Source organism: Zonotrichia albicollis, chromosome 5 (genome assembly GCF_047830755.1).
Source record: "Zonotrichia albicollis isolate bZonAlb1 chromosome 5, bZonAlb1.hap1, whole genome shotgun sequence".
Taxonomy (NCBI): domain Eukaryota; kingdom Metazoa; phylum Chordata; class Aves; order Passeriformes; family Passerellidae; genus Zonotrichia; species Zonotrichia albicollis.
Genome location: NC_133823.1, coordinates 41,862,051 through 41,887,845, shown reverse-complemented (window position 1 = coordinate 41,887,845; position 25,795 = coordinate 41,862,051). Strand labels below are relative to the sequence as shown.

The following is a 25,795-nucleotide window of genomic DNA, read 5'->3' as shown; positions in this document are numbered from 1 at the left end:
GCCCAGTATGGGAGAGCACACAGAGGTGACCTGAGAAGGCAGTCTGCATTCATTTGCATTCCTTTACTGCACCCACTCAAAATCAAAGGGTTTTTAGCTACAGTCAATTAATTCCATGCAGTTTTAACAGCATCTCAAACATTTCGGACACCTTTTGCACAGGACTATTGCTGACTTTCTTTTGTGTCACTAAGACTATATGATCATAGAATCCAGGAATGATAGAGTGGTTCACGTTAGAAGGGATCTCAAAGATCATCTAGTTGCAGCCCCCTGCCACGGGCAGGAACACCTCCAATTAGACCAGGGTGGTCAAAACCGCATCCAGCCCTGTCTCAAACACCTCTAGGGACAGGGAGCAACCTGTGCCAGTGCCTCACTACCCTTATAGTACAGAATTTCTTCCTAACATCTAGTGTAAACCTACTGTCTTTCAGTTTAAGTCCATTACCCTTTGTCCTTTCCCTGCATGCCCTTGTGAAAATCCTGTCCAGCTTTCTTGTAAGCCCCTTTTAAATACCGGAAGGCTGCTACAAGGTCTTCCCAAAGTCTTCTCTTCTCCAGCCATTCTTATCTAATGGAAAAAACGTTTTCTATGATATATTTTCTACTTAGGAAGTAGATAGTACTCCCTGTTTGATGATTATATCAAATTACATTTCATGAAGTGCTATTTCTGTGTGCAGGCTAGAAGGATTTTTTGAAGGCAAAACATTTACTTTGTCTTGAATATGTCATGAAGAATGCATATTTCAGATTTTCTTCTTTCTTTTGCAAAGAATGTGTTTTTTTAAAGGCGTGTCCTGATAACACAAATTGCTGATCTAAGAGGATTTCTTCTTTCAGTGTCATGACCCTTCTTGACCATTTTCAGGTAGTCAGCAGTTTAAACTGCTGATATCCCAGAGAACAAACAGAACAGCAACACAACTTGCTGTTTTGTTTCTCCCCCTGAATCTCTGTTAATCATGAAGTATCTTCTGGAATACACCCTGACATCTGCTCTAACTACATACTTCTTATTGGGAGTTCAGCCTGATTTTAAGGTTTTCTGACAGACAGCAGCCCAAATATACTAGTGGACTGACAAGTCTATATCACCAGCACAGCCTGGAAAATGAAACAGTCACAGTTTTTAAGGGTCCTCTAACATCTAAGCCTTGTATTGATAAAAACTGTGATGGCTCATAACCAGCTGCCAAGTAGAATAAAAACATGCCGACCCTTATCAGTGCAGCTAAAGGGGCTAAAGGGTTCACGTTCACTCCCCGTTTCTAGGAATGTGACAGAGTCTCCAGAAATATAATTAGCAGTTGTTTAGCCTACAAATATTTGATAATCATATGCATGGTTAAATATATACATTTATCAAGTTCTCTTCGTATCCTGATAAAATCTGCATACTTTCATATGTAGGTCACATTCTGAAGGTATAAATTACATATCATTAAATGCTTTCCTATGTCAGCTGATGAGAGGGAAACAGTTTTATAGAAGACAGTTGGTAGCAGTTGTTGTATGTGGACACAGGCCAGAGGTACTTGGACTCTGCTGATGCAAATGCCATTCTGAACGTAATGATAAATTAAAAGGCTCACTTCAAAGCATTCACATAAACATCTCCAGCAGGTAGAATGGCAAAGAATCTCAGGATAAACAAGTGTCCAGCTGACCAGGCAGCATGCAGATTAAACAAAGGCTGACTTGGCCCCTCTGGCTTCCCTTTTATAGATTTGTGTAATATGCATGCCCTTTCTCTCAGAATTTCTTTCCTCTCAGTTCTTCTTTCAGTGGAGTTTCAGTACTGCCCTGAACATCAGGACCTGTGTTGTGACTGCTGCAACATGTCTTGCAGTGGTTAAGGCTACCAAAGAATCCCAGTTTTATAACACACTTTTGAGAGATGAAGTGGACTGTCTGCCCAGTTCTGTTTGCTGTGAAGTGAGGTTTAGTCCAGTGCTTTTATGACACTGCCATATTTATGACCACCTACAGAGCACTAAAGTAAATATGATGCCCCCATCTCCTGTGACCATGAGCTTTTACTGTATAACAGTGTAAAGCTGAATTCCTCTGCCTAGGAAACTCACTCTCCTTTGCCATCTATGGGAATAGGCACAGAATTAATCCAGTCACTTATACACGTGGGCAAAGCAAGTTTTTATGAGTAGATCTAATTCAGAGCAGATTTTGCCCACGTGTTTCTTTATAGGTAATGGCCACTCACTGCCTGATTACCCAATGTAATCAGTTTTGGAATCAGTACTCAACCAAATGTCTGTTATGCACTTAGCTACTCTTATTTCTGCAAAACGTAAACTCAGGAGAGTGATGTAAAAGTTCAGTTTACATTAGTAAGCCATAAAGTCTGGCTCTTGGTCATCTCATCTGATCTTATCATTATTCACATTTCTCCTCTCTCCTTCCTTCCCCCTGGAATAAACCACCCCCACTGTAAGTATACAAACAAACCAAAACAATCCCTCTGGCAGACACACCCATTGTGCATTTCTGCTGCCTTTTTTGAAACCTCTAAATGCTGCAAAATAAAAGTAACAACCTCAGCAGGGTGAATGAGAAGCATTCATCTAATTGACAATAATAGAAGAGAAAAATAAAGTGAGTTAAATTATCTTCTTCTCCAGCCCTCTATCATGTTCTGCCCCCAGTTTTTGAATATTTGCAAGTCAAAATAAAAATGTGGACTAAAACTCTATAGATGGCTGGTAATTTATATCTCAGAAGCCTAGCTCTGGCATACCTGATACTCACTTGGAGCTCACAGCACTGATATCCTTGCCAGAGGAAATACCAGTAATTGCTCAGTGCACAGCCCAGATATTCCAACTGACACACTCCTTGGCTACAAAACGCTCCGTAACGCAACTCACTGAAGCACATCACAGCAGTGAAGCACAAGGTCTGACCTAATAGCAAAATAAAATGCTTCAGCACACTTTAGTCTGAGGAGTTTGTGCCATAATACTGAACCAAAATTCACTGCTGTTCTTCTTTTAACCGAAGTTTGTCTCTTCTAGTTAGAGGAGCACACACAGTTCCACCCTAGGCACAGCACAGATGTAACATGACACACAAACAAAAGGCTGGAGAAATACTCAGAGGCTACATCGACACAAATTAAAATGATACCTCTAATTACTGTCATAGATTTTGATCCCTTATGAATTTTAAAATATCTTTATGTAATGTCCTTCTCACCTGCCAGTCGTCTGTCTCTCGTGTTTTTCCAGATAACATCCAAGGCTCTGGCAGTGGAGTCCCTGATATGATCACTAAATGATCTCCTCAGAGGGGCTTTCACCGGGTGATGCATAATGCAGATCGATCACACATCCAGGTCAAACGGCTGTAGCTTAGCCCCAGGAAAAAGGGCATTCTCTGCCGAGGATCTGTTTGGATTCCTCTTTGCCAGGCAGGCAGGTTATTACTTTATATAATTTGTCATCAGCCTTGTGGAGCTTTCCCTTGAAGAGTCAGGCATTGCAGTTCTCACTGCGGATGCAGGAAAGCTCAGACTGCAGCCAGCCTACTGGAAAGCTGCCAAAATCTTACATCTGGAACAGTTTACAAATGAGCTAACGATACAGTCATTTAGATTTGGGGCTTTATTTGTGGATATCTATAGGATTCTAGCTTCCTGTTTAATCAAATAACTTACCAGGCACATACTTGCATGCTCATTTATTAGGATAATATTTCCCTGCTTAGCTGATATTTCAGGTAATCTTTCATGTTTGGACATGAAAAAGGTAAGAAATAGAAAAGAGATAAAGTAATTTTAAATATCTAGAGATCAGGTATTTTATTTTGTCACCATATATTTTTTGCATTTTACTCTACTTAAGGCAGAGAACAGAGCCTGATTCTGAGTTCCCTATATTTAGTACGTAATGATAACACACTAATGAAAGGAAATAAAAAAATGAAAGGAAGAGGGGAGATAATAAAAAAGGAGAGGGAACTAAGCCCCCACACTTTGCTGAGTGGAAAGATAAGTTCCCATATGAAAAATATTTACCAATGTAACTGAGATTAATAGTCACAGTAAATGAAGCCATTTGACCTTGCTTATTTTGACCTTTTTAATTGATTACTGTGTCCTGTGGCTTCCCTGAGGGAGAAAGGGAGGAAAAAAGGAGTGCCTGAGACTCTCTTTCCCTTTTTAATACTATGTGGTAATGTGTGAAGAGATGAGAAATACCAGTTTAAAAACCTAATGTCCTCCATTATATGGGAAAACAAAACCTGTCAAATAAAGTTGTCTACGTTCATTCTACAGGTAGTCCTTAACTTTTTTTACAGCAACTACAGTAATTAATATTAGATACCATTATTTTCTTTAGAAGTATTATCATTAGAATTGATTGATTAACTTCTTGCAAGGTTGGCATAGAGAGACCAAATTACAGAACTGAGAGTTTTAACCCTTAACAAAGAGATTTTCATTCCCTTTGAATTTCTTCCTAAAACAAAAGTCTTTCATTTCATGACATGAGATAATTTCTTTCACACTCTCTTATTTGTTGTTATTTTTTTCTATTGTCTTCTCAGTTCCCTTCATTTTCACTAGTCATCATTTCCTTTAAGAGAAATCATTATCTCATTCTGACAATGAAATGAAATTTATGAGATTTGCAATAGTGTAACTGAGGGAATAACTGGCTCATCATCTATTTAATGCAGATCATAATTTTTTCCCATCTAGGCCTTAGTCTTTTATCTTTATAGAGCATCTGCAAACACTAATGTCCTGTGTGTGTCTTTGAACAAAACAGCAGTGAGTGATCTCTATAGTTTGCTGTTGCTTTCCTCATTATCCCCCTCCTTCTTTCTGAGACCGGATGGAGAAAGAAGCAGCCAACTCTCCAGAGAAATTCAATATGATAACACACTCTTGCATGGTTGTGGTTCTTTTGTTGGTTTCTTTTCCCTTTTTTTTTTTTTTTTTTTGGTGTGTGTGTGCTTTGTTTTTTTCTTAATTATTATTCTTACAAAAATTCCTGGTAGAGCAAGTGCAGTGCTTACACAGGCAAATCCTGACAGAGGCTTACATAGGCAAATGGTGACACGATGACCAGAGCACAAATTATCTGTTTTGAAACACGTACACTCTGTTCAGATGAGATTTGCTGTTGTTGCTATTAATGAACAGCTCAGAAGAGCATTATTCATTTTTAAATGAAGATGCAGTAAGCAATAACTTAATCAGGAGCTGAATTTCTCTATTTTAGAAGGCAACAAGGGTGAAGACAGTCTCAACATGGTTGTAACTACCGCTGACCATGTCTACATTACCAGCAACATGGCCCAGAAAGAATGGATTTATACAGCAAAATTAAAGGTACCAAAGTTTTGACACATCTCAAGGTAGAGTTGCTTTGAACTATGTCTACCTGCATCTTGTGACCTGAATGAATCCTTGGGGTTTCATGAGTGGGTTGGAGATCACTGGCACACTACCAGGGTGCATCTTTTGTCTTGGTTTCATTTGAAACCCATCCAATTCACGTGCTCCAAGACTGCTTGGAGATATGAACCAAAGAGTGGTCTTAGGGGAGCGTTTTGAAAATCATGTGCCTAGTCTAGGCTCCAATATCAATAAAAACATGCAGACCATTATTCATTTTAGAAGCTAAAACAACTTTAAAGAATTTAAAAATAAAATCAGCAACTTACATATATTTCTAATTAGGGTTTGATTCTTTGAGAGTTACTATGAATTATATTACACACGTTGACATAAATAAATTTAAAATATTTAAAACAGTTCTTACAATCTGCTCAACAAAATGGTCTGGAAAATGGCAAAGGGCAAAGGAGGAATAAACTGTAATGAAGAAGAGAAATACTGCTATAAGTGTTTGTGTGATGCTTCAACATAAATAAATAGGTAATCTAAGTAAGAATATGTAAAGAATTAAATGTCAGAAAATTTTTAATGGGTCATGTGCAGGTAAATAATTAGATATAGATAGGCTAAAAATATGGATAGAAAATTAAGGACATTAATTTTAGAAAAGAGTAGGCAGACATATAAATGGAGAATACAGTTAAAAGCAAACACATATGATCAGTAAAGGAAATCTGAGATTCATGATATCCAATACTGTCAAAAAATTGAGGTAAGAATTTGCCATGCAATAAGAAAGCACATGACTTTTAAGGATTTTTAGAATCATGTTAAAAGATGGTATCAGGGCAGAGCTGTGCTGCAATCTCCATTCTTGCATCATTTAAAAAATGCCCCTTGAAGAACAATACACTCAGTTTTGCTCTGCACCTCTCAAAACTCACATGATGCTGAAAAAGCATCCATGAGCCAGGCAGCTGATGGCAGCAGGACCACTCCTTGACAGTGACAAGGAGTTCTGTGCTGGAAAACACCTGTGTGTTCAGGGAAAAGCTGCTGAGCTGCCATCACCACTGTGCCATTATTCAATACTCTTGTTGAGAGCCCTACTCTGAATCTCAGGCAAGCTCCCCCCACGTTCCCAGTTGCTACTGCCCAAAAAATGTCTGCTTATGTGGAGATATTTTCCGTTTCAGCTCACGCTTGTCCTGCTCCCCTTGAGGGTGTAGCTGTTTTCACAGAGACATCTACCTGAATCACAGGCCTACAGTTACTTGCAGATTGTTTGTGTGGAAGAACATCCTCAATTTCTCTGGTAAACTCATGTTTACAGTCTGAACTGGGAGAGAGGGCCATTGGTACCAAGTACAGATAGTACAGACCTCACCAGGTGAATCTTTGAGATTGATCAACATGAGTGTACCAGATTAATTTGTTCTTAAACCAAACAGCTAAACTGGAGCACTGCGAATGACATTAAGGGCAAAAGGTTTTAATGTTGAGATTTACGGGTTGGCAAGGAATGTATTTTTAAAGAAAATGGAAAATGTTTTGCTGCTCTATTTGACAATGTACTGGAAAATCTCCTGAAAACAAATACCCTTTCTGTAACTGGGAAAATGCAGGCTTCCATGTTTTACATCTACAATTCAATTAGCTGGATACAGATGTTACAGCAAAATGCATGCAAAAATAAGTAAAGTCCTAAACCACCAACCAGAGTCTAGATAAAATTAATAATGCAGCTCTATCTTTTGGCTTCACTGTGTCTGGAAACTTGAGAATGACCACAATCAGACACAGGGTTTTGTATTTGAATAATTTTGTATTTGAATACTTGTGGTGTTGACCACAGTCATAGTGCAGTCAGTACTCCAGCTATCTTCCAGAATATTTTCATTTTATTCAGTGTTTTCTGTTTAATGGCTGAGATGAAAAAAATACACAGAAGAGTAAATTCTTAAAAAAGGGATGGGTCAACAAAGATGTGTGCTGAATCAAAAATAATATGAGGGGAATCTGAAGCAGAGGGCTCTGTTGCTGACACGAGGGGGTTACAGCAGCTGGTGTTGGGGGTGAGGTGATAGTAAACCTCAGGAGAGGGACAGCTGCCCACTTCATGCATGAGGAGCAGCATGCATGCCTAGAAGAGTCTTTGTGTAATTCCAGAAGCAAATATTTACAGGGACCAGACCCTACCTTCCCTGCCCTGCCAGCCCTCTGAGCAGCTCAGACCAGCTCCACCCCTGACCCTCCCAGGGCAGTGTCCTTCCTGTCCCCCAGGCCTGGCCTGCCTTGCCACTGCCACCACTGACTTCTCACACTTCTTGTTTTGGAAATATTTTTAGAAACCTCTTGTCAGCATAAGCAAAGCTGTGCCTCTCCAGTCTTCCTTTCAAGGCTGAATCTACTTCTAAAGTGCTGCTTGTTGTTCTTGAACACATAATTCCCAAACCAGCCAAGGGCAGGAGGCAGAGGCTAATTCCCTATAACCTTACCCTTGCTCAGCACTTCCAGCTGAAGGACCTACACTTGCCAAACCTATCTGTCCTTTGTCCTTTACTGGTTCCATCCATTCTCTGGTCTGCAAACATAGTACCAAAGACCAGACAAAATGCATTGGGTACTAGGATGGACAGGAATGGTGATATTGTTTTTAGTTCTGGCAGCTGAGTCCAGCTGAGTCCAGACTGAGTCCAGAAATAAACTAACAATTGCACAAGCCTCATGCTCTTCAAGCTTGCTCTAAAATGCAATGACTTCCCCTCTGACTCTTCATCAATGTGCAAATTCTTGTGTATATCTCTGGCTCTTCTGCATGATTCTGGCCCCTTGAGTCTGGAAGGATGTATGGATCCAAAATAGGCACAAGCAGTCAGAAATACATATTTTTTAAACATGATGCCAGTTTGAGCTTTGCTGTGGCTTGTTTACAGACTGAAAAAAATAGTGTGGCAGATCCAGAGCTCCTTTGCTGAGTGGTTAATGCACATGCCTGATCTGATGCATGAAAACATCTTTCCCCTTGTTAGAGAAACAAAAAAACCAATTCCATAATTCTCCAAAAGTATCAGAAAACAAAAGAATTACTCAGAATCAGAATTTTAGATCTAATTTAAAAAGGCTGCTGGGCACATGACATGTGTCATTGTTCCATGTCTCAGGAGATGTCTCTAAATGCTGTCTAGGAGACCAGGCTGGGAAAGAAGCACTTTGAATTTTGAATTTTACTTGTGCTGCTTTCCAAAAGAAAATCTGGTTCTGCAATATTTGCAGTATCTGAGAAATCTAATATGTAGCAGGTTGAGAAGCAGCCACCAATCAGAGTGAACTGGAAAGATTTAGAGAAATTCCTATGGAAAGACATGGAAATAAAATGTATTATGTTAGAGTATAAACATTTCAGTAGAAGCTTGACAAATCTCAACAAAGTTCTTCATATGACAAAGCCACATTTTGATTCATTTGGATTTGTTTTTTTTTTTTTTTTAATATCTGTTTTCCAGTTAGGTAAATTAAAAATATCCAGAAATTTCATTTAGCACATAGGTGTCCTTTTGTGCAAATATCTGGGCAATTTATCAGTCCATGGACTGAACCCTGTGTGTCCCACCATATTTTGCATTCAGAAAAGCGCCCCCTTTGACTCCTGTCAACACCCTGGTGCTACCCTTTGAACAGCCTAGGGGCTAAATGGGTGCAGTCTGGAGAAGAGATAGCAGACCATGAGAGAGTAGGCCAACAGAGAAAGTCTCCTGACTGCCCTCCATGATGTCAAGGTGCACTGCCAGGCATCTCTGCATTCTCCTTCCCTGTGGTAGGAGAGGGATGGAGAAGCCCCAAGGACAATCACTTTCTCTCCAGGTGACCGCAATTGCCTATATGCACAATGCTTTTGCAAGATGAACATGCTTTTTAACCTCATGCCATGGTCCACATCTGCATTTTTGAACAACAAGAGTGCATAATTTAAAAAAAACAAAATGCTCAAAATCCACTCACCCCAGCAGCAGTACGTGATGGAAACTGCAGCTGTTGTTGTTTTTATGAATTTTTTAATGTCTTAACCTTGAAGCTTTCTTCTGGTGGAACACTGAGAAGCTCATGTCAAAATATCTACTTTAATTAGCTTTTGTTGTGAGTCAAAGACATACTAATGGGTTTATATAAACTGAGTACTGTAGTCTTCTAATATACATCCATGAGTCTCAAATTAAATGTGATCTCAAATAAATATTAACAATCTCCATGGTGTGATTATGGCCCTGCTTTGTAAACAGCCCCATTGCTTAATTAGAGCTCTGTGCACTTCAAAGTGCAAGCTTATCTGGCTGTTTCTGAGCTGCTGTCTCACTATCACTGTGTGCTCCAAGAATAATAAATAAGCCAACACAGGAACGCAGAAAGCATTCCTAATCACAGCCATAAATACAAAATAATAATTAACTGAACAACATGAAAGAAAGATGTGCTTCCAGTTTCATTTTCACATCATTCCATTTCAACCTCTTTTTAATGTAACTGATTATAAACTATTCTTATGTTATTTAAAAAAAAACCAAAAAACCACAAGTTCTGCCCCGCAGCCAAATCTTTTCTGAAGTACTGCATATTGAAGAAAAAAAAAAAGAGACATTAGTGCTTGTGCCATAGTTTAAAATTCAAATGAGAAAGGAAGTGTTAAAGCCTCATTCTGTTTAGCCATATGTGAGGCACCTGCTTAGAGAAGTTTATGGGAGTATTAATCTATGGGAGTGTCCAAACACTTCCAAATATCTAAACTTGAGCAACAGAACTGTCTTGGTTATAAAATAGTTGATGGCAATGAGCAGTGAACTGAGATTAGTTTTTAGCATTAGCCATGTGTTAGGCTTCACCACAGCAGAAGATTATTAAACAGCATTGTTTCTCCTTCCTTCAGTGACCTGACAGGCAAAATGCCCATACATAGCTTGTTGTTAGCTGAGTAATACATTACAGCTTCACTGGTCCCATCACTGGAATTAGAGCAGGAGGAATGCAATTTCATAGAATAAAAGGCATAGGAGAAGGTACTTCTTTCTTTCCAGTGGAAATGCAAATTAGGCTGTATGTGAAATTGCAGTAGTAGAAAAGTGCAGATTCCACAAAAAAATATCCCCAAACCCCAAAGCAAAACAAACAGCCCAAAACTTCCAAAAAACCCCCCAACTCAGTATTGTTACTCCCTATTGAAAATCTTCTCTACCATCTTCTTTCATGATTGAAAATTTTCCTTCCCTCTTTTCTGTTTTTTCTCTTTTCCACTCTCTCTGCCCCTCCTGGTCATACTAAGACGGTGTTTACTTGGTCATACTGAGATGATAAGTTCCTTCAATTACAAATCCTCGTCTTCAGACGTCTCTTGTACAAAATGGCACAATAAGATATCAAAGAAATAAAGCCTGTGAGCTTGTCTGCAGTGACCAGCATGAACAGTGACTGTGAACAGAGCAGATTTAGTTCAATGAGTTCTATATAATCTAATGGTGGCAGACAGGTGCCTGAGCACAGAGCAGGGAGCAGAAGGGGAGAGTGAGGAGTGTTATGTGAGCTGGACTCATGGAAGTCAGAGGGTGTGCAGGGAGATAATTCAGAGTACAGAGATCATTCTGAACAGAGAGATCAAAGAGTGGCAAGAAATTTTAAATCAAAGAGAAAGTCTCAGTCCTTGCGGGGAAAGAGGGAAAATGCTTATTCCTGAGAAGATTTAGTGAGATTTAGGGGTCTCATGTAAGACATCTTCAATTATCTCTGCCCTGTGTAATGTGTGTTTTATTAAGTGATGCAAAGAGGCAGAGCTGTCTTCCTGCCTTCTCATCCCAGCTGCTGCCACTGCAGCACTCTGAAATACAATCTCTGCAGAAGGTTTTTTACTGTGAAGACAAGCAGGATGTAATAACCATCCCTGAATTGCTGGTTTGTGGCCTAATTGGTAGAGAAAACAGTAGAAAAACAGTTTTTTCATAGGGAGCAATGACATAGAAAGTATTCAGAAAGGATCTGAATCTAAACTTTCAAATAGGTATTGGACAAAATGTTAAATACATTTCAAGATTTCACTAGTTAAGGCACTGCTGTACAGTTTGTTAATGGTAACTTCTCCTTGTGTCATTTTTTGTGCAAATGTTCATTTATGTAGTTAAATTGGGGATCTATTTTTAAAGGTGCTTAACTTCCTTTGGCTCTGGGTTTCTGTTTGAGGTATCCACCATGCTTTAACTCTGTCCTGGAGTTATTTGTAGCAGGTCTTCTTTGAGGTGCTTTATCTTGTGTATTCATATTAAAGCCAATGTTTTTGGGAAATGAAGGAGAGGATATGTTATTTTCCTGACATTGAGAAATTCTAAATACTTGATAGTAATTTGGTAAGGCAATTTGCTTTTATGCAGACATATTCAATTTTCACCTTTCTGGAAGTTCATTTGTTGTAGCCATTGGCAAGCCTCTGAGAAATAATATTTCACAGCAATTCTGTAGCCTTGGATGTTAGTGACCAACAGCTCAGAAGATATTTCTCTCCAGAAGATATTTTTTCTCCTCACCTGGGAAGTATTTGCAAACACAGCTGCAGGCTGCTGCCAGCCCTGCAAAATGAATGAGAGAACCTGTATCTCCCAGGCTTTTACTTGCCCCACCTTCACTTCACAGAAGGCTGGAAAAGGGTTGGTCCCTCGTGAAATGTTAATGCAGAATGAGAAAGTGTTGCTCGGGTCAAGAGGGTGATGGGTACACACTGCTTGGTGCAGAGACAAGAACACAAGGAAAGAGACAAGGGGAAGAGAGTATCTGTCATCCACTGCTGTTTTAATTGTATGCTTCCACTTGGGAGCTAAAATTCAGCCACTACATAGCTAGTGAGAACTTATCCTTGAGTTCTGCCCTGATGGAATTAAATAAACATAGTTTCAATCAATTTCCTTCTCTACATTGAACAGATTTTTTTTTCAGAACATTAGCTGCAATTAGATTACTTTTTCTAAAAAAATAAAAATTCAAAAAGCAAATCCATTATTTTTCCAAGTGTTTAATGCAATTTTGTAGGACGTCTTTCTTCTGGGGTTTCTTATTTGAACTGAAATCTTGCTGACGACAAGTTCTAATGCCTAGCCTTTAAAAGATAGAGAATCTAATATTTTGCTTTACCTTTTATAAGTTTAATATATCACAGATGCAAGTAGAAGCTTTATGGGGACTATGTCAAATATAATTATCTGGAAGATTAAAGTAATCATCATCTCAACTGAAACATACATTCTGTTTTCCATAAGTCTTGTGAATACTGAATGTACACAGCATACCATAAAAACTTACAAAGGAAATCTAAAACTCTAACTAAAGTTATTATTAGATGTTAATGTTTCATATTGACTCCATGAAGTTAGCAACACTATTAAATGAGGTTTTAATAAGACAGTCTGGTTTGCTATTCTGGGAACTGGATTTCTCCATATCTCTACTTAATGTATTTCGCAGCTAATCATCAAAAATTGCTTCTGCATGAAATTTGCTGTTCTTGCTGTCATCTCTTTTCAGCAATGACATATCTGCCCTCTGGAGTCCCACTGCAGCACGTGGAAAATCTTCACTTAGAGTTCAGGTTATGACACTTGTATTTGAAGGCTGGCTGTGGAAAAATAGTGAGCTCGGACTGGATGGTTGGGGAAAAGGAGGTTGACAGGATACAGTAGTATTTAGTCTGTCTTTTATGTCCTGAGACTAGTTACTGGCTGGCAAGTTCCCCTGAATTATTTTAGTAAGTAATTTTATTGGTATATGTTTAGCAAACTGTACACTTCACAGTCTCAAAAGCAAGGTGAAAATGTGAACCTTGTGTTTGTAGGGCTGGCAGCCCAATTTGTATTTTGCTGTATCTGTCCCAATATTTTTCCATTGTCAAGTAATTTGGAAAATATACATATATGGTGGCATTCCCATATGATGAAAATTATCTGCCCTGCTCTTCTTCAGTCTGAGCATACTTTTGTCATTTCTTATTAAAAAGATGCCTAGTTGATGAGGCGGGTTACATAGGAGAACCCAAAATACTATTTACCTACTGTAAACTTAAAGTTTTTAGAGATGTCATTACAATAGTGAGTTTATGCAGTTCTTAAATTAAATAAGAAATATGAGTCTTGTACTCAGGTTCGATGAAAGATATTAATGGCTCTGAAAGAATCCAAATTAGGCCTTGAAAAAATGTATTTAAAATAGCAGCTGCAACACATACATGGAAAAACTACTTACAGATCTTGATGTACACTAGAATCAAGTAAGTGCAAGTGTTTCTTTAAGTGCTTCATAGCAGAAGGGGGCAGGGAAGCAATGAAAGACCGGGTGAAATATAGGAGAAGTTACTTCATATTTATGAGTAGATGATGTAGAAATTCCTTGGAAAAATGTGGTATTTAGAAGAAGGGAATAAAACACTCCCAAAGAAGTTGAGGAAGAAAACAGAAAAGAAAACTAGGCTTCCACCTGAGATTGATAAGTTAAACTAATATTTTAAAGGCATATTTATTAAAAGTAAGGTATTGCAGTAATGGGGAAAGGACGATGTAAAATATTTGACTGAGAAGTGTGGTACATATATGTAATTTCTTCTTTATTATTTCTGAAGTTTTCATCATAATTTTTTATGCATCTATACTATAAAAAAATAACTATTATTTACTTTCTCACTATTTCCATAAAGAACAACCAGACATACTCAGTTTGGCACAAATGAATTGCTTCTCAAATGCAGCATGTAGTTTTAGTCTCTCAAGTACCACAAAGACATAAACAAGTTTTGAAGGAATTCAGATAACAGCACAAAAATTATTAAGGGGCTAGAGAATTTGATTTATAAGAAAAGATGAAAACCTCTTCTGGTCAGCAAAATGAGAGCTAATAATGCAAGGGAAGAGCAATGATAAGAGCCAACAAGTATTTAAAGCATGAGAGCATCAAGGAAAGTGTGGACGTGTTTTAAAGTGGTACAAGGTTTCAAAACACTGACTTGGTATTGGGGAGAGTATTGTGTTTGTGTATGTTTTTCCTCCAAACTAAGGCTAATTAATCTGTGGAGCTTATGTCCAGACAAAAACCAAAAAAAACCCAATAAACCAAAAAAACCCATGTGTGAACAAAGGAAAAAATCCTGTAGAAATCTAAAACAGAATGACACATCTATCAGCTGTGTGCAAGACTTCAATGTAGTATATATTTCAACATAGGAGTCAGAAAGATAAAAATTGAAAAATAAGATTAAATATGACATATGAGTAGTATAAATCAGTACCACAGAACATAACCTTTTTAGAAAGAGCATCTTCTGAAAGTAGGTTTGCTTTGCTCAGAAAGTTTTGTAGTTTCCTGATAACCTGCTACCCCTTCCCTGTCAAAAAGGACCTGCTATTCATACATAAAATTTCCCATATCAAAACTTTATTCAAGTTTAATTACAGCATCATTGGATTTTTTTTCATGGTTTAAATCAGCTCAACCCTGTTTGTTGATATGGCAACTTTCTGAAGGCATAAAGAATAAGTGTGTCTTTAGGAGATATTTGAAAGATATCCAGGAGATTTTTTTGAATGCCATTGATGTTCTGTAGCATTTTATGCATAAGAACCAAAATAAGGGGAAACATTAAAATTCCTCAGAATATAACGAAATGAAGGTATGTTTAGATGTAAAAACTTAGATGTTGCTAAATTTTTTCAATCCGAACTTAGTATTCTTTATCAAGTACTTAAAAAATTGCTTATAGAGGCATTAAATATTTCTTTACATTCAATGAAAACTTCCACAACAAGTTACAGAAGAAAATATGCTCTTGTACAACAGGCAAGTATACCGGTCTACTCTTGATGTACTTTTCTTAAATGACTGATTATAGACTCTTTGAAATTTGAAGTGAGCAGCTGTCAGTGTACTGATAAAAAATTTGAGCTTGGATAACTGCCTGTAAAAGTCAGGAATAAAACAAATATACTTCAAAAGGTCAAGGGTTAAATCTAAACTGTGTATCAAAATGCATAAGGAAAACCAAAGGGACAACTAAAACCCAGGTTTTAGTATAAGTCCTTCAATACTAAACTTTGAAAAACTCCGTCCCTATCAAGTCATGATAGCTCTGAATGTCAATTAATAGGACTAGATTCAGTTACTAATTAACCTAATTTCAACCTAATTAACCTGGTTATTTGATGCTGAAAACCTCCTCCTCTATGTAAGAACTGTAAAATTTCAGCATCTGGGCAACCAAATTGCTAAAAAATAAATTCCAACACTTAGGATTAATATTGTATCATTTAAAATACTTTTCAAGAAAGTTTTTAAATACATCCTTGACAGATAATGAAAATTATTTTAGATCAAAGATAAATTAGATTTAGATTTTGGCCTTCAAAGTTTAAACACCTTTTATTAGTCTTCAGCTAGAGGAATGATGCCATTTTTAAAGCTTACCATTGGAATGAAAAGACTTCAAAAAAAGTGTTTTCACTCTAACTCTAATTTCAACTAAATACCTTCATATGTACATTGTCCATCTGTGCTCATGCATTTTGTACAATGTTTTCAGTAAAGTACTACTGATCATCAACCAAAACAAGGTGTCATAGTTACCTATGATGTATTAAACATATATAGCTCATCAAAATCCACTGCATATTTTCATCCTCAGAAGATATGGTTTTTCTCTCTAAGAGGCAACACATAGTTAATGTAAATATATCCAAAAGAAGTCTTCTCTATTTGACCAAGGAAGTTTAGATTGTATCAGTTTTTTTAAAATATTGTAATTTCTTCTATAAATGCCTTGCTCACTTGTCAGATCTAACTTCATGCTAGTTGCAAAACTTCATAATTGGTGAAAGTTAGATGTTTCTGTACCCTTTTATGGAAAAATTGACTACATCACATTGTTGTGCATGGTTTTTAAAGACATGAATGAATCTGTGGAACTCAAAAAAGGTCATGAAAACCTTTGCAATTACTATATTTATTTTATCAATGACAGCCCCATGAAAGGAGCTCTGACAAAAATAAGGGGAGACCAGCTCTTAACTCCTAACATCTACCAAGCAAGGAAACTCAAGAAAGGCCAGGTAAGTGTGGGGCTGAAGCTTGAAACAAAGAACTGAACTATGCATTAACAGCAAGCACACGCTGACCTTAGGTCCACTCTGCTCCTCCTTGCCTGAGAACCAATGTGCTGGATTCCTGTTGGGCAAAAAATGCTGACTTATTCTGAAATTCAGTGTCTAGTGTTACTGTAAACACACACTGCTTTTACAGTTCCCAGCAGAGCACTCTCTGCACCAAGGTTACATGATCTTTATGTGCCTGAAAGGTAATAAAATATGTTAATGGTGGGGATTCTCTGAGGAATGGTAGCCCTTGGCAAGAAGAGGAAGGACAAGAGCATGGTAATTTATCAACAGTCTATGTAAAGACATAGTGTGATTGTGAATGTGTGATATAACTTTGGAAATGCTAAAGGATTGACAGAAAAATCAGTTCAGCTGGAGCAGATTAGGTGACCGATGCTATGGGCACATTAGAGGTTGGAGAGTCACAGGCGGCAGTGGAACAGAGGCAAGTCCCATGTACCAAGAGTCCAGATGAGGATGTCTGTGCACCTCATAGAGGCCAGCACAGCAAACACGAGGGTAGAAGGGGAGAGTTGTAGTCTGCAAAAGACAGTCTGTAACAGTCTCAAATTTCTGAAGGAACTCCAAAATTTCTGTTTAGTAACAGAGGCTGCTGTAGTATCATCTGAATGGCTGTGCAGACACATAGTCCTGATTCTTGGTCAGTTAGAATTGCATATTTTAGTATTTAAGTACATTTTCTACACCAAATTCTCTAAGTCTTGTGCAGCCTCTTTAGGGCACTCATTTCCCACGACACTAGCAGCAGAAGGCTGCTACAAGAAATATTTAATTCTTCAAAGTCTTTTTGCCTGTGTCCCTTATTGCACCAAACTGTCCTCTCATATGGTACTGGGGCAAATGTTTGCACAGCTTGCTGAAAGTCAGCTCATAAAACAACATAGGGTAAAAAATAGACCTAATATGAATCATTTCAATGATCCAGTTTACAGCAAATGGTTGAATTCCTGAACTTAGAAGGCAGTGAAATAAAGTTGGGGATGCAACACTGTGACTCACCTTCAAAACAAAGCTCTCTTTCAGGCAGTTGCAACTTTCAATCTATTTGTGCTAAGGTGAATCACAGTCTGGCCCACTGAATACATGAAGAGGGATATATATATTTTGCAAACATAGCAGATTCATGCATAATGAAACCCAGGAATTATTGCTTGAACTGTAAGCCAGACTATAAATTCCATTTAAAAACTGACAGCATGCAGTTGAGCACAAATCCACATTGAGATAGGTAGCTTAACAATTAGGACAACTTTTAAGGATGCCTATCTCAACATTTCAGGTAGATAGACTTCCTCGTGGTGACTGAACATACTACAGCTGATTGCTGTAATACCAAGAGATGAAAGATGAAGTATAGACACTGCAAGAATGTGGAGAAAAGTATTCAACTCCCCTTGAAGAGCTGCATATTCTCCAACTGGTGAGCTATTCCATATGAAATAGGAGATAATTAAGTGTACTCACCTGGTTGCTTGTTGAATGAACACTAAAAGAACCATGAAAAAATGCATACAGGAAAGGTAGATGAGGGACACAGGACATCCACTTTATGAGAATCAGTAGACTATTGGCTGCTATATATGCTAACAGAGGAATGTGCTTGTGAGCCTTTGTAGGTGCTACCGAATGAGGAAGTTTCATTCCAGGCTCTGGTTCAGACTCTAAGTATGCTTTCTGGTCAGCTCTTGCTGGGTGGATAGTTTATGACAAATAGCCCCAGGGGAACTAGTTTTCTTTCCTAGCTCTGAAGAAAAGGCTTGAAGGAATGGAAACTTATCAAAGAAAAACTATGAATGAAATGAATTGTTGAATAGGTGTCAAGAAAACTTTAGCAGTAGATGGTAGAGACAAACTTAGTTTGACAGTTTATCATAGACTGAGTCATTGCTTTCTGATGATTGTGCTAGTGAATATGAAAATGCTCTGAAAAATGAGCTGGAAAAACTCCCCTATCCAAGTGACACAACATGACCTATAGTAAGATCCTAAGCTATTCAAGATGACTGGAGTTAAGCCAGAAGCATATATCACAAAAGTAAGGAAAGTGATTCAAAAAAAAGAATGCTGGGTTTGTTATTTTTGTTTCTGCTAGCAAAAAAGAACATTACTTAAAAATACTGGACATGCTATGAAAAACTGGTTGGTTCAGGTAAAAACTTTAGCTAGCCTAGAAGAATTAACTGTCCCTTAGAATGAAGATGTGAGTTCACAGTCAGAGGTCCGGCAAGCTTGTTGGGGTCAGCTTTGGAACTGGAGGCTGGAAACAGCACAGACCTTCCTTGGGAAAATCCATCAGGAGATGTTTGGGGCAAGGCAGTGAAGGTAGAATGGCTTGGAGAGGAGCATAGAGTTGAAGGGCCTGTGAACAGGAGTCCAGCTCAATCTGGATTGTGGAAATTGGGAACAAAGCCCCTATTTTTTATGAAATGCACTTGGGTGTTAAATCTAAAAAGTCCCAAAGTGTCCAGAATAAATTAGAAGGGTGCATAGGAAATGTAATCAAGTCTCAATAAAAATGAATCAGTGGCCTACAAGGTTTAGCACATTCCTTCATGAATTAATACTGCTCTCAAAATGAAGCACTGCAGCCTAAGCTACAGAGTAGTGTCTATGCTTTCACATCTAACCCTGAAAGGACTCACACTATTAGGAAAGAAGAAATATTGCATTGCATTTTTAAAATCAGGTAAAGATAATTGGATATTACAGAAATGATGCTAGTTTAATCATAATGGTATAGCCTTTTTCAAATGTAACTTTTTCAAATGAAGAGCAGAAATATGCCTCTTAGATTTTCTTACCATAATCTACTTGGATGCTCTTCAGAAATAAACCTTAATATAAATTTTGGCAGCTTTTAAATGTCACTTTGGTCTTAAGTGCTCTTCTGAAGTTATTTTATCCCTCAGTGACAGTTGTAGATGGTCAGCTGACGGTCTCTGTGTTAACATAGGGATATTTCTAATGTCTGGGAATATGAATTAACTTTTTCTTGACCAAGGTATCTTGCTCCAAAATTTTTACTCTTTAGAACATAAATCAGAGAACACAGCATACTTTCCTTGTTTCTTTAAGGACAGTTCTATGAATGGATGAATGTCTAATTGTTGCAAGCTCAGGAAAGTAATATGCTTTTGAGTTCACTTGACAGTCATTTGACTGAATCAGTGAAATCTTCTGCTTCTTATCAGTAAGATCTGCCGTTCAAGGGTCCATTAGAAATAAAAGCAAATTCCATCCTGACTCCTGCTGTGTGAGGCCATTGGTAAGGCAATGCTTCCTCAATGTTGATAGGGTCAGGATGTTAAAAGTGGGATGGTTTTCTACTGAATTAATGTGGAGCCCTGTACCTGAGCTTCTTTATTCTCCATCACACACATGAAAGGCTTTCTCAAGTTTCATCAATTTGTTGTTAAGTTGCTGATAGAGTGAGCATTCATGCAGATAACAATTTGCATGCAAGGTATAATTATGGCTACAGTGACTTCCACTTACCCCTTCCAATAACTCAGCATGGTTTGGGAGTGACAGATGAGTACCCAGGGCTAAGCACAGCTCAGCATGACTCTGCCATTGCACAGGTTTGTGCACAGGAGGGGGAGTGTTGGAGCAGCAAGCTCGGGTACAAAAAGCTGCTCTACAGGGAGCAACATCTGGGACAGCTGGTAGTGCCTACCAGCTCACTGTCAGCCTCACCTTTCTTTACAGTTATGCCAGGGATTATCTTGCCCTGCCATTTAGGCAAGCAGCTGAAAATCATTTGTTCCCCACTTTCCAGGTACTTGTAACAGAGCAGCAGAATAGCTAATTTTCACTGGTTTTTCTTTTTTTTTCTCTCCTGAACTAGTAACAGTTGCATGACAGGTAAACAATTAAAAGGCAAAAGTGCAGTTATCAGATCCAGTTGTCTATAAAAAAAATTAATTTCTCAAATCTCCTTTGCAGCAGAAGTTCAAATATAAAATCTTGAAGGCAGTTTTTCAGAATGAGGGAAAGTGGGGAGCAGAGGTAGGTGAAAGCAGTGGTTCAAGTTCTTATGCTAGAATCTCACTGAGCTGTATTTTCCATGAATTAGAAGAAGCTAAAGATCTTTCCACTGAGAGGAGGATTTGCTCCTAAATTTTCATTTGAATCCTCTAAGAAAGGGGAAGTCTGGGGAAGTCTGGGGTAGACAAAAAATGAATTAATCTCTTTGACCTTTTTGATCAAGACCACTCAATGACAGTTAGTGTGAATCTCCTACCACTATTGGTTTCAGACACTCCCTGGATCTTATCTTCCAAGCACTCAGGGGTCTTTTCTAGAAAACTACTGGATGACATGGGCCAAAACTGAAGCAGGAAGAATAATTAAAGAACTGGGACAACTCTGCGTCGGTACTTGAGTCCTTCTCTTGTTTAATTTGTTTTTTCAGATGCTGCTGTGTGACTGTGTTCTTGAAACAGGTGCCCTTTAAACCTTGGTGACTGGATGTGTGCACTTCAAATTATTTTGATATTTAGCCCATACCTTCTTATGACAATGAAAAAAAAACCACCTTTGTGACTCAGCCCACAGCTCCTTTAAGAGAGAAAAAAATCCCAATTTTGGAAGTACTTTGGTTGTCCTGCTTGATTTCTGTCATAATTATATTTCTAAATCTATCTCCTGGGTTTCAAAGTAGAGAGGCAAAGAGTACTCACAAGCAATTGTGTAGCACTATGCAGGAAAAAGCCAGAAGAGAATACAGGAGGCAGTTATTTTCTGGTTGCTTGCTCTGTGTGCATTTGGCTGATACTTAATTCAGATTTTCAGCAGTGCTGCTTGTGATTGGTTCATGGCAAATAGAGGATTTTGGTGCGGGACTGTGTCTAAACTTACTTCTATTTGCTCAAACCAGCTAGAAGTTTACAATTAAAAGAACATGCCTCTCTGTTTTCTTTGACATTTACAATTTTTGATCTCACTTCAATCTGTTAAAATAACTGTCCATACTGCAGCATGCTACAAAGATATGTTGTCTTTTTTTTTCAGTTGCTTTGTTTTTGAGGATTGATTTGGCTTTGTTTAGGGAAACAGGTAAGGAAGCTTAAATAACATATCTCAGGAAATGAAATGGTCACTATATCTTTAAGTGAATTGGAATGCTCTTCCATTGGAATTGGAATGCTCCTAAGGGAGAGGTTTAAGTTAGAGTCATGGGAACTGGTGAACAAAGCACCAAAAAGCATGAAACCCCAACACAGATGAAGCAAAGATTTTCCAGATGTGGAATTTTTTCTATGGATCAGTAGAGTTAGCTTAACTTACTTAAGCTATAATGATTATTTTGAGAAAAAAGAACCAAAACATGGCTCATTTCTTATCTCTCAGTCTTTTAATAGAAATAAATGCAATTTACTTTGCTGAAGATTTTTATCTAGATTTGCTTTATGAAAAGACGTCTGTTTCTTATTCATCTTAGTTTGTCTAATGTGGTGTACATTGCCTCTCTGGAAATGCCTTTGAAATGTGTGGCAAAAGTTAATATATATAGCAACTTCTTAGATTGGATACTTTATTGGTTAGTTTTCCAAAGTCCATTTCCTCATTAAAGACAAAATGATGCCAAGTTTTTATGACAACTGTAATATATATATATATTTACAGTTTTTAGTATGCTCTTTGGTTATGTTTGTATATTTGTATTTATATTTATATATATGTATTGTATATTTGGTTTTATATTCTTACGACATGCACTCATATTTTTCTCTTTGCTATTTACTAAGCTGAAGAATTGCATTGACTTACTTTATTCTGATCATTGGCTGGTTTTCTGCAAATTTTAAGATCCGTCTAGCTTTTGATAGGAAGTGTCCTAACATGTAGATGACTTTTGCTGTTGCTGCAAAATAGTTATAAGTTATATATAACTATAAGTTATATAGTATTCTTAATTTGATGATGGATAATCAATACTGTTTCCTGGGGGAAAACCATGCCTCTTACAAGACAAAGAAACACCCATGCAATAAAAGCGTATTCAATGTACATATTCGGACTGAATATTCAGTATACTTTTATTTACAAAATACCAGTTTTGACTCATTAAAATCAAACTCAATACTTAGAGAATGTATTGCATTACTAATTTGGCATTCTAGGTGAGTTTTGGTTTGGTATATAGAGGGTTATGATTTGGGTAAGTCCTGCAAAAGTAATTGGCAAGAACACTTGTTAATTTTATTGAAGAAAGGGTTATATGAATTAATTTCTCTGTTATTAGTTTGTTTAGTCTTTTTTTAATGCTGTGTACAACTTTAGCACCTGCAATCTACTGAGGTGAGGAGCTCCACAGCTCAATTCTAGATTCCTTCCCCCTGTTTGTTTTGAATCTGCCACCTCTGTTTGATGTCCTCTCATTCTTCTACAGGAAGAGACAAGCAATTACACATAAATTCAAATGTTTATTGACACAGAGTGATAAAACATGGACATCTATTGTACTGAGAGACAAAAAAAAGATGAGGTGCAAAAACTAGCTGTTGAAAGGAACAGCAGGTATTAAATCTGTGACTGAAAAAAGCTCGGAGAAGAAAATCCTACTCTAACTAGCTTGCCAGGAACAGTGTCTTCTACATCATCCATTGTTATCTGATCCTGCAGCAGCTCATTGAATGGCTGCTAAAAGACATTTTCCCACAAATGCTAGGCTGGATCCATGGTTCAAAACACAGGGCCAGACTGAAGTCCTAAGGGAATTCTGTACAAAAAGAACTAGTCTGAGATCTTCTAAAAGGGGAAAAGAAAGAAATTTTAAGAAAACTATATAGCTTTAATTTTCCTGTCACAAATTCACTGACAATGATGAATTTATAGCTGATAAAATTGATTAACCTGATACACATGCTAAAGTTGTACCGAACCAGGTACATGGGTTACAAATGTGGAACAGACATTTGCTGAAAGCACTGACACAAAAAATGTTATCCCACTCACAGACTTAGTGTGAGATATACCACCCAAACAAAGCCTTGGCATTCTCTGATCATTCTGTAGTTTCATCCCTGTTTTGAGAGCCTCCCATGGTAACTACATGAGAAAAATATTTCTGGTGTACTTATGGATTGTTCTGTAAACAGTATTCTATGTTAACCAATTGATAGATGAATTCTTGACTAAAATCTCAGTTTTTCTTTTCCTTCGTGCAATATGAAAACATGATCCAGGAAAACTGTAAATTAGACACCTGCCTAGAAGATGTTATGCCTCATTTAATTCTTTTCCTTGCCTTTTAACAGATATTTCAACTGCTCTTTAATTTCAAGCCTGTATTTTGATATATATTAAAATCCATGGTTACTTTCCTCTTTGCCTTTCAATTCTGCTCATAGGCAGCTGCTAAGATGTGATATACCTGGCTAACACTCTGAAACTGGTTACCAAATATTTCCTTTCTTTTCGGCCAATATACAGCAGCAGCTGCAACTCAAACCAGAATTGGCTGGGATTTAAAGGAATGACCTAACAATTGATTTAAAGAGAATATTCACATGGAGAAACTTTCAGAGAAATAATTTTAGACTGGGATTTAGCAAATTTCTACTTCCAAGATTAGTCCAAATTCATGTGACTAGAATGATCATCTGCAGGAATAACTCCTTGTAGATTTATAGTTTAGAAATCATTTGGCAATTTTCTCTAACAATAAACTTTTTTAAAAATAATTCTTTATTTGTAATACTTATAAATTAAGCAACCATTGCAAGTAGTTATCCGATTATTTCCTAAAAAGTCATGAAGGAAATTCACTAACAGTCAAAATTAACACAGAGGTAGACTGACAGAGGTAATAAAGCATGAGGCAAGTGACTGACTTTGCATATAAGAATTGTACACTGGTGCATTTTAAAGACCATGGGCATCAATCACATATTGGAGAACCAGCATTTGATTCTCCAATATGTGATAGATGTTGCCATTTCCTGATATATGCAAAAGCAATCTAATTTTACAAGAGTGTTTGGAGAGACGATTTGAGAAAATTGTTGAACTTGATGACTAGATATTACAAGCTATTTAAAATCTTCAGGATGATGAAAAACAATTTTTGTCAGTGTAGTTGGTATCTTTCAGTTTATAGATAACAAACAACCTGGCTGCTCAGGCTGAACACCCTATGGGCAGAAGCCACAATTCTCTCAAACATGACTTGCTATAGCAGAAGACATTCAGAGCACAGGTTGACATTTCCATCAAGGAAAAAAGAAACCCCAGTCTGAGGCATCTGTGACACTGCAGTTACATCCAGTCCTGCCAAGGATGGTTCTGCATCAGGAAGTCACTTTGCCTCCAGGTGTGCCTTGTCCAAAGTGTGCTTTTGGGTGTCTCTCACCTGAGTTTTCAGCACCTCCTTAGAGAAATGTAAATAATCATGTCACAGAATCATAGAGAAATAATCATGCCTTCTCATCAGACATCAAAGGCCTCTCTCTTTTCCCTAAGAATTTTTGAATAGTGATTTTTTATTCTAGTAAAGTGAGCATGTAAGTACCTCCAGTGTATAAGGAATAAAAAACAAGCTCATGTTCCAGTGGTTTGGAACTGAAACCATTTCTTACCCTTATTTTTTATCAGACAAAAAAAGAGGTTTTCTTGTAACAATTAATTTTAAGTACTCTAAGCTCTTCATATTAAACATGGTTTAAAATAGTTCAACTTTTATTTTTTTGTTCATCTTCAACAACTCTGAAACAGTTCAGCAGTTCAAGTCCTACTTTCAAATATGAACACAGGAGCATAATATATTCCAGATGTTTTGAATGTTGTCTAGGAATCCAAAGAAGCAAAGAGGGGCATGTTACATTTTTCAGAAATGACTAGGTATCATCATAATTTTGTGCCACGTGCAGACTTTACTGCCCAGAAGTAACCTTGACAAGAAATTGGTGCAAAATTAGCAGCTTGTTTTTCATATTCAGGTACCTAAATAACTATTAAAATTTAGTCAAAAGTTAATTTAAAAATTTGGCTGTTGGCATCTCAGCTTTTCAGAAACTGCCTCTATTTCTGGACACTGAAAAAGAAAGACCATCACCTGATTTCCAAATCAACAGTCACATAATTACTTTAGAAACCATGACCTAATGACTACATGTCGGTATTAATTAGGACCAAGTGAACTAGTTTATGGTTCATTTGAATCAACACATGTCTTTGCCATGAACTCAGTCTGAAGAAAATTAGCCTAGAAATAACTTGATTAATTGGTTATCAGCAT

General features: G+C 37.4%; 1 protein-coding gene across 3 annotated transcripts in view; it reads right to left on the bottom strand.

The window, feature by feature from the left end:
* DLC1 (DLC1 Rho GTPase activating protein) overlaps window positions 1-25,795 on the bottom strand; it is a 244,032-nt gene that overhangs the window by 93,356 nt on the left and 124,881 nt on the right. The window contains exon 1 of one of the 3 annotated variants that reach the window (XM_005483892.4): window positions 3,220-3,566. The exons of the other annotated variants lie outside the window; for them this stretch is intronic. Within the exon in view, the coding sequence (XP_005483949.2) occupies window positions 3,220-3,334 (115 nt within the window). The 5' untranslated portion in view covers window positions 3,335-3,566. Of the gene's footprint in view, window positions 1-3,219; window positions 3,567-25,795 lie in introns of those variants that run through there. 3 annotated transcript variants of the gene reach the window in all.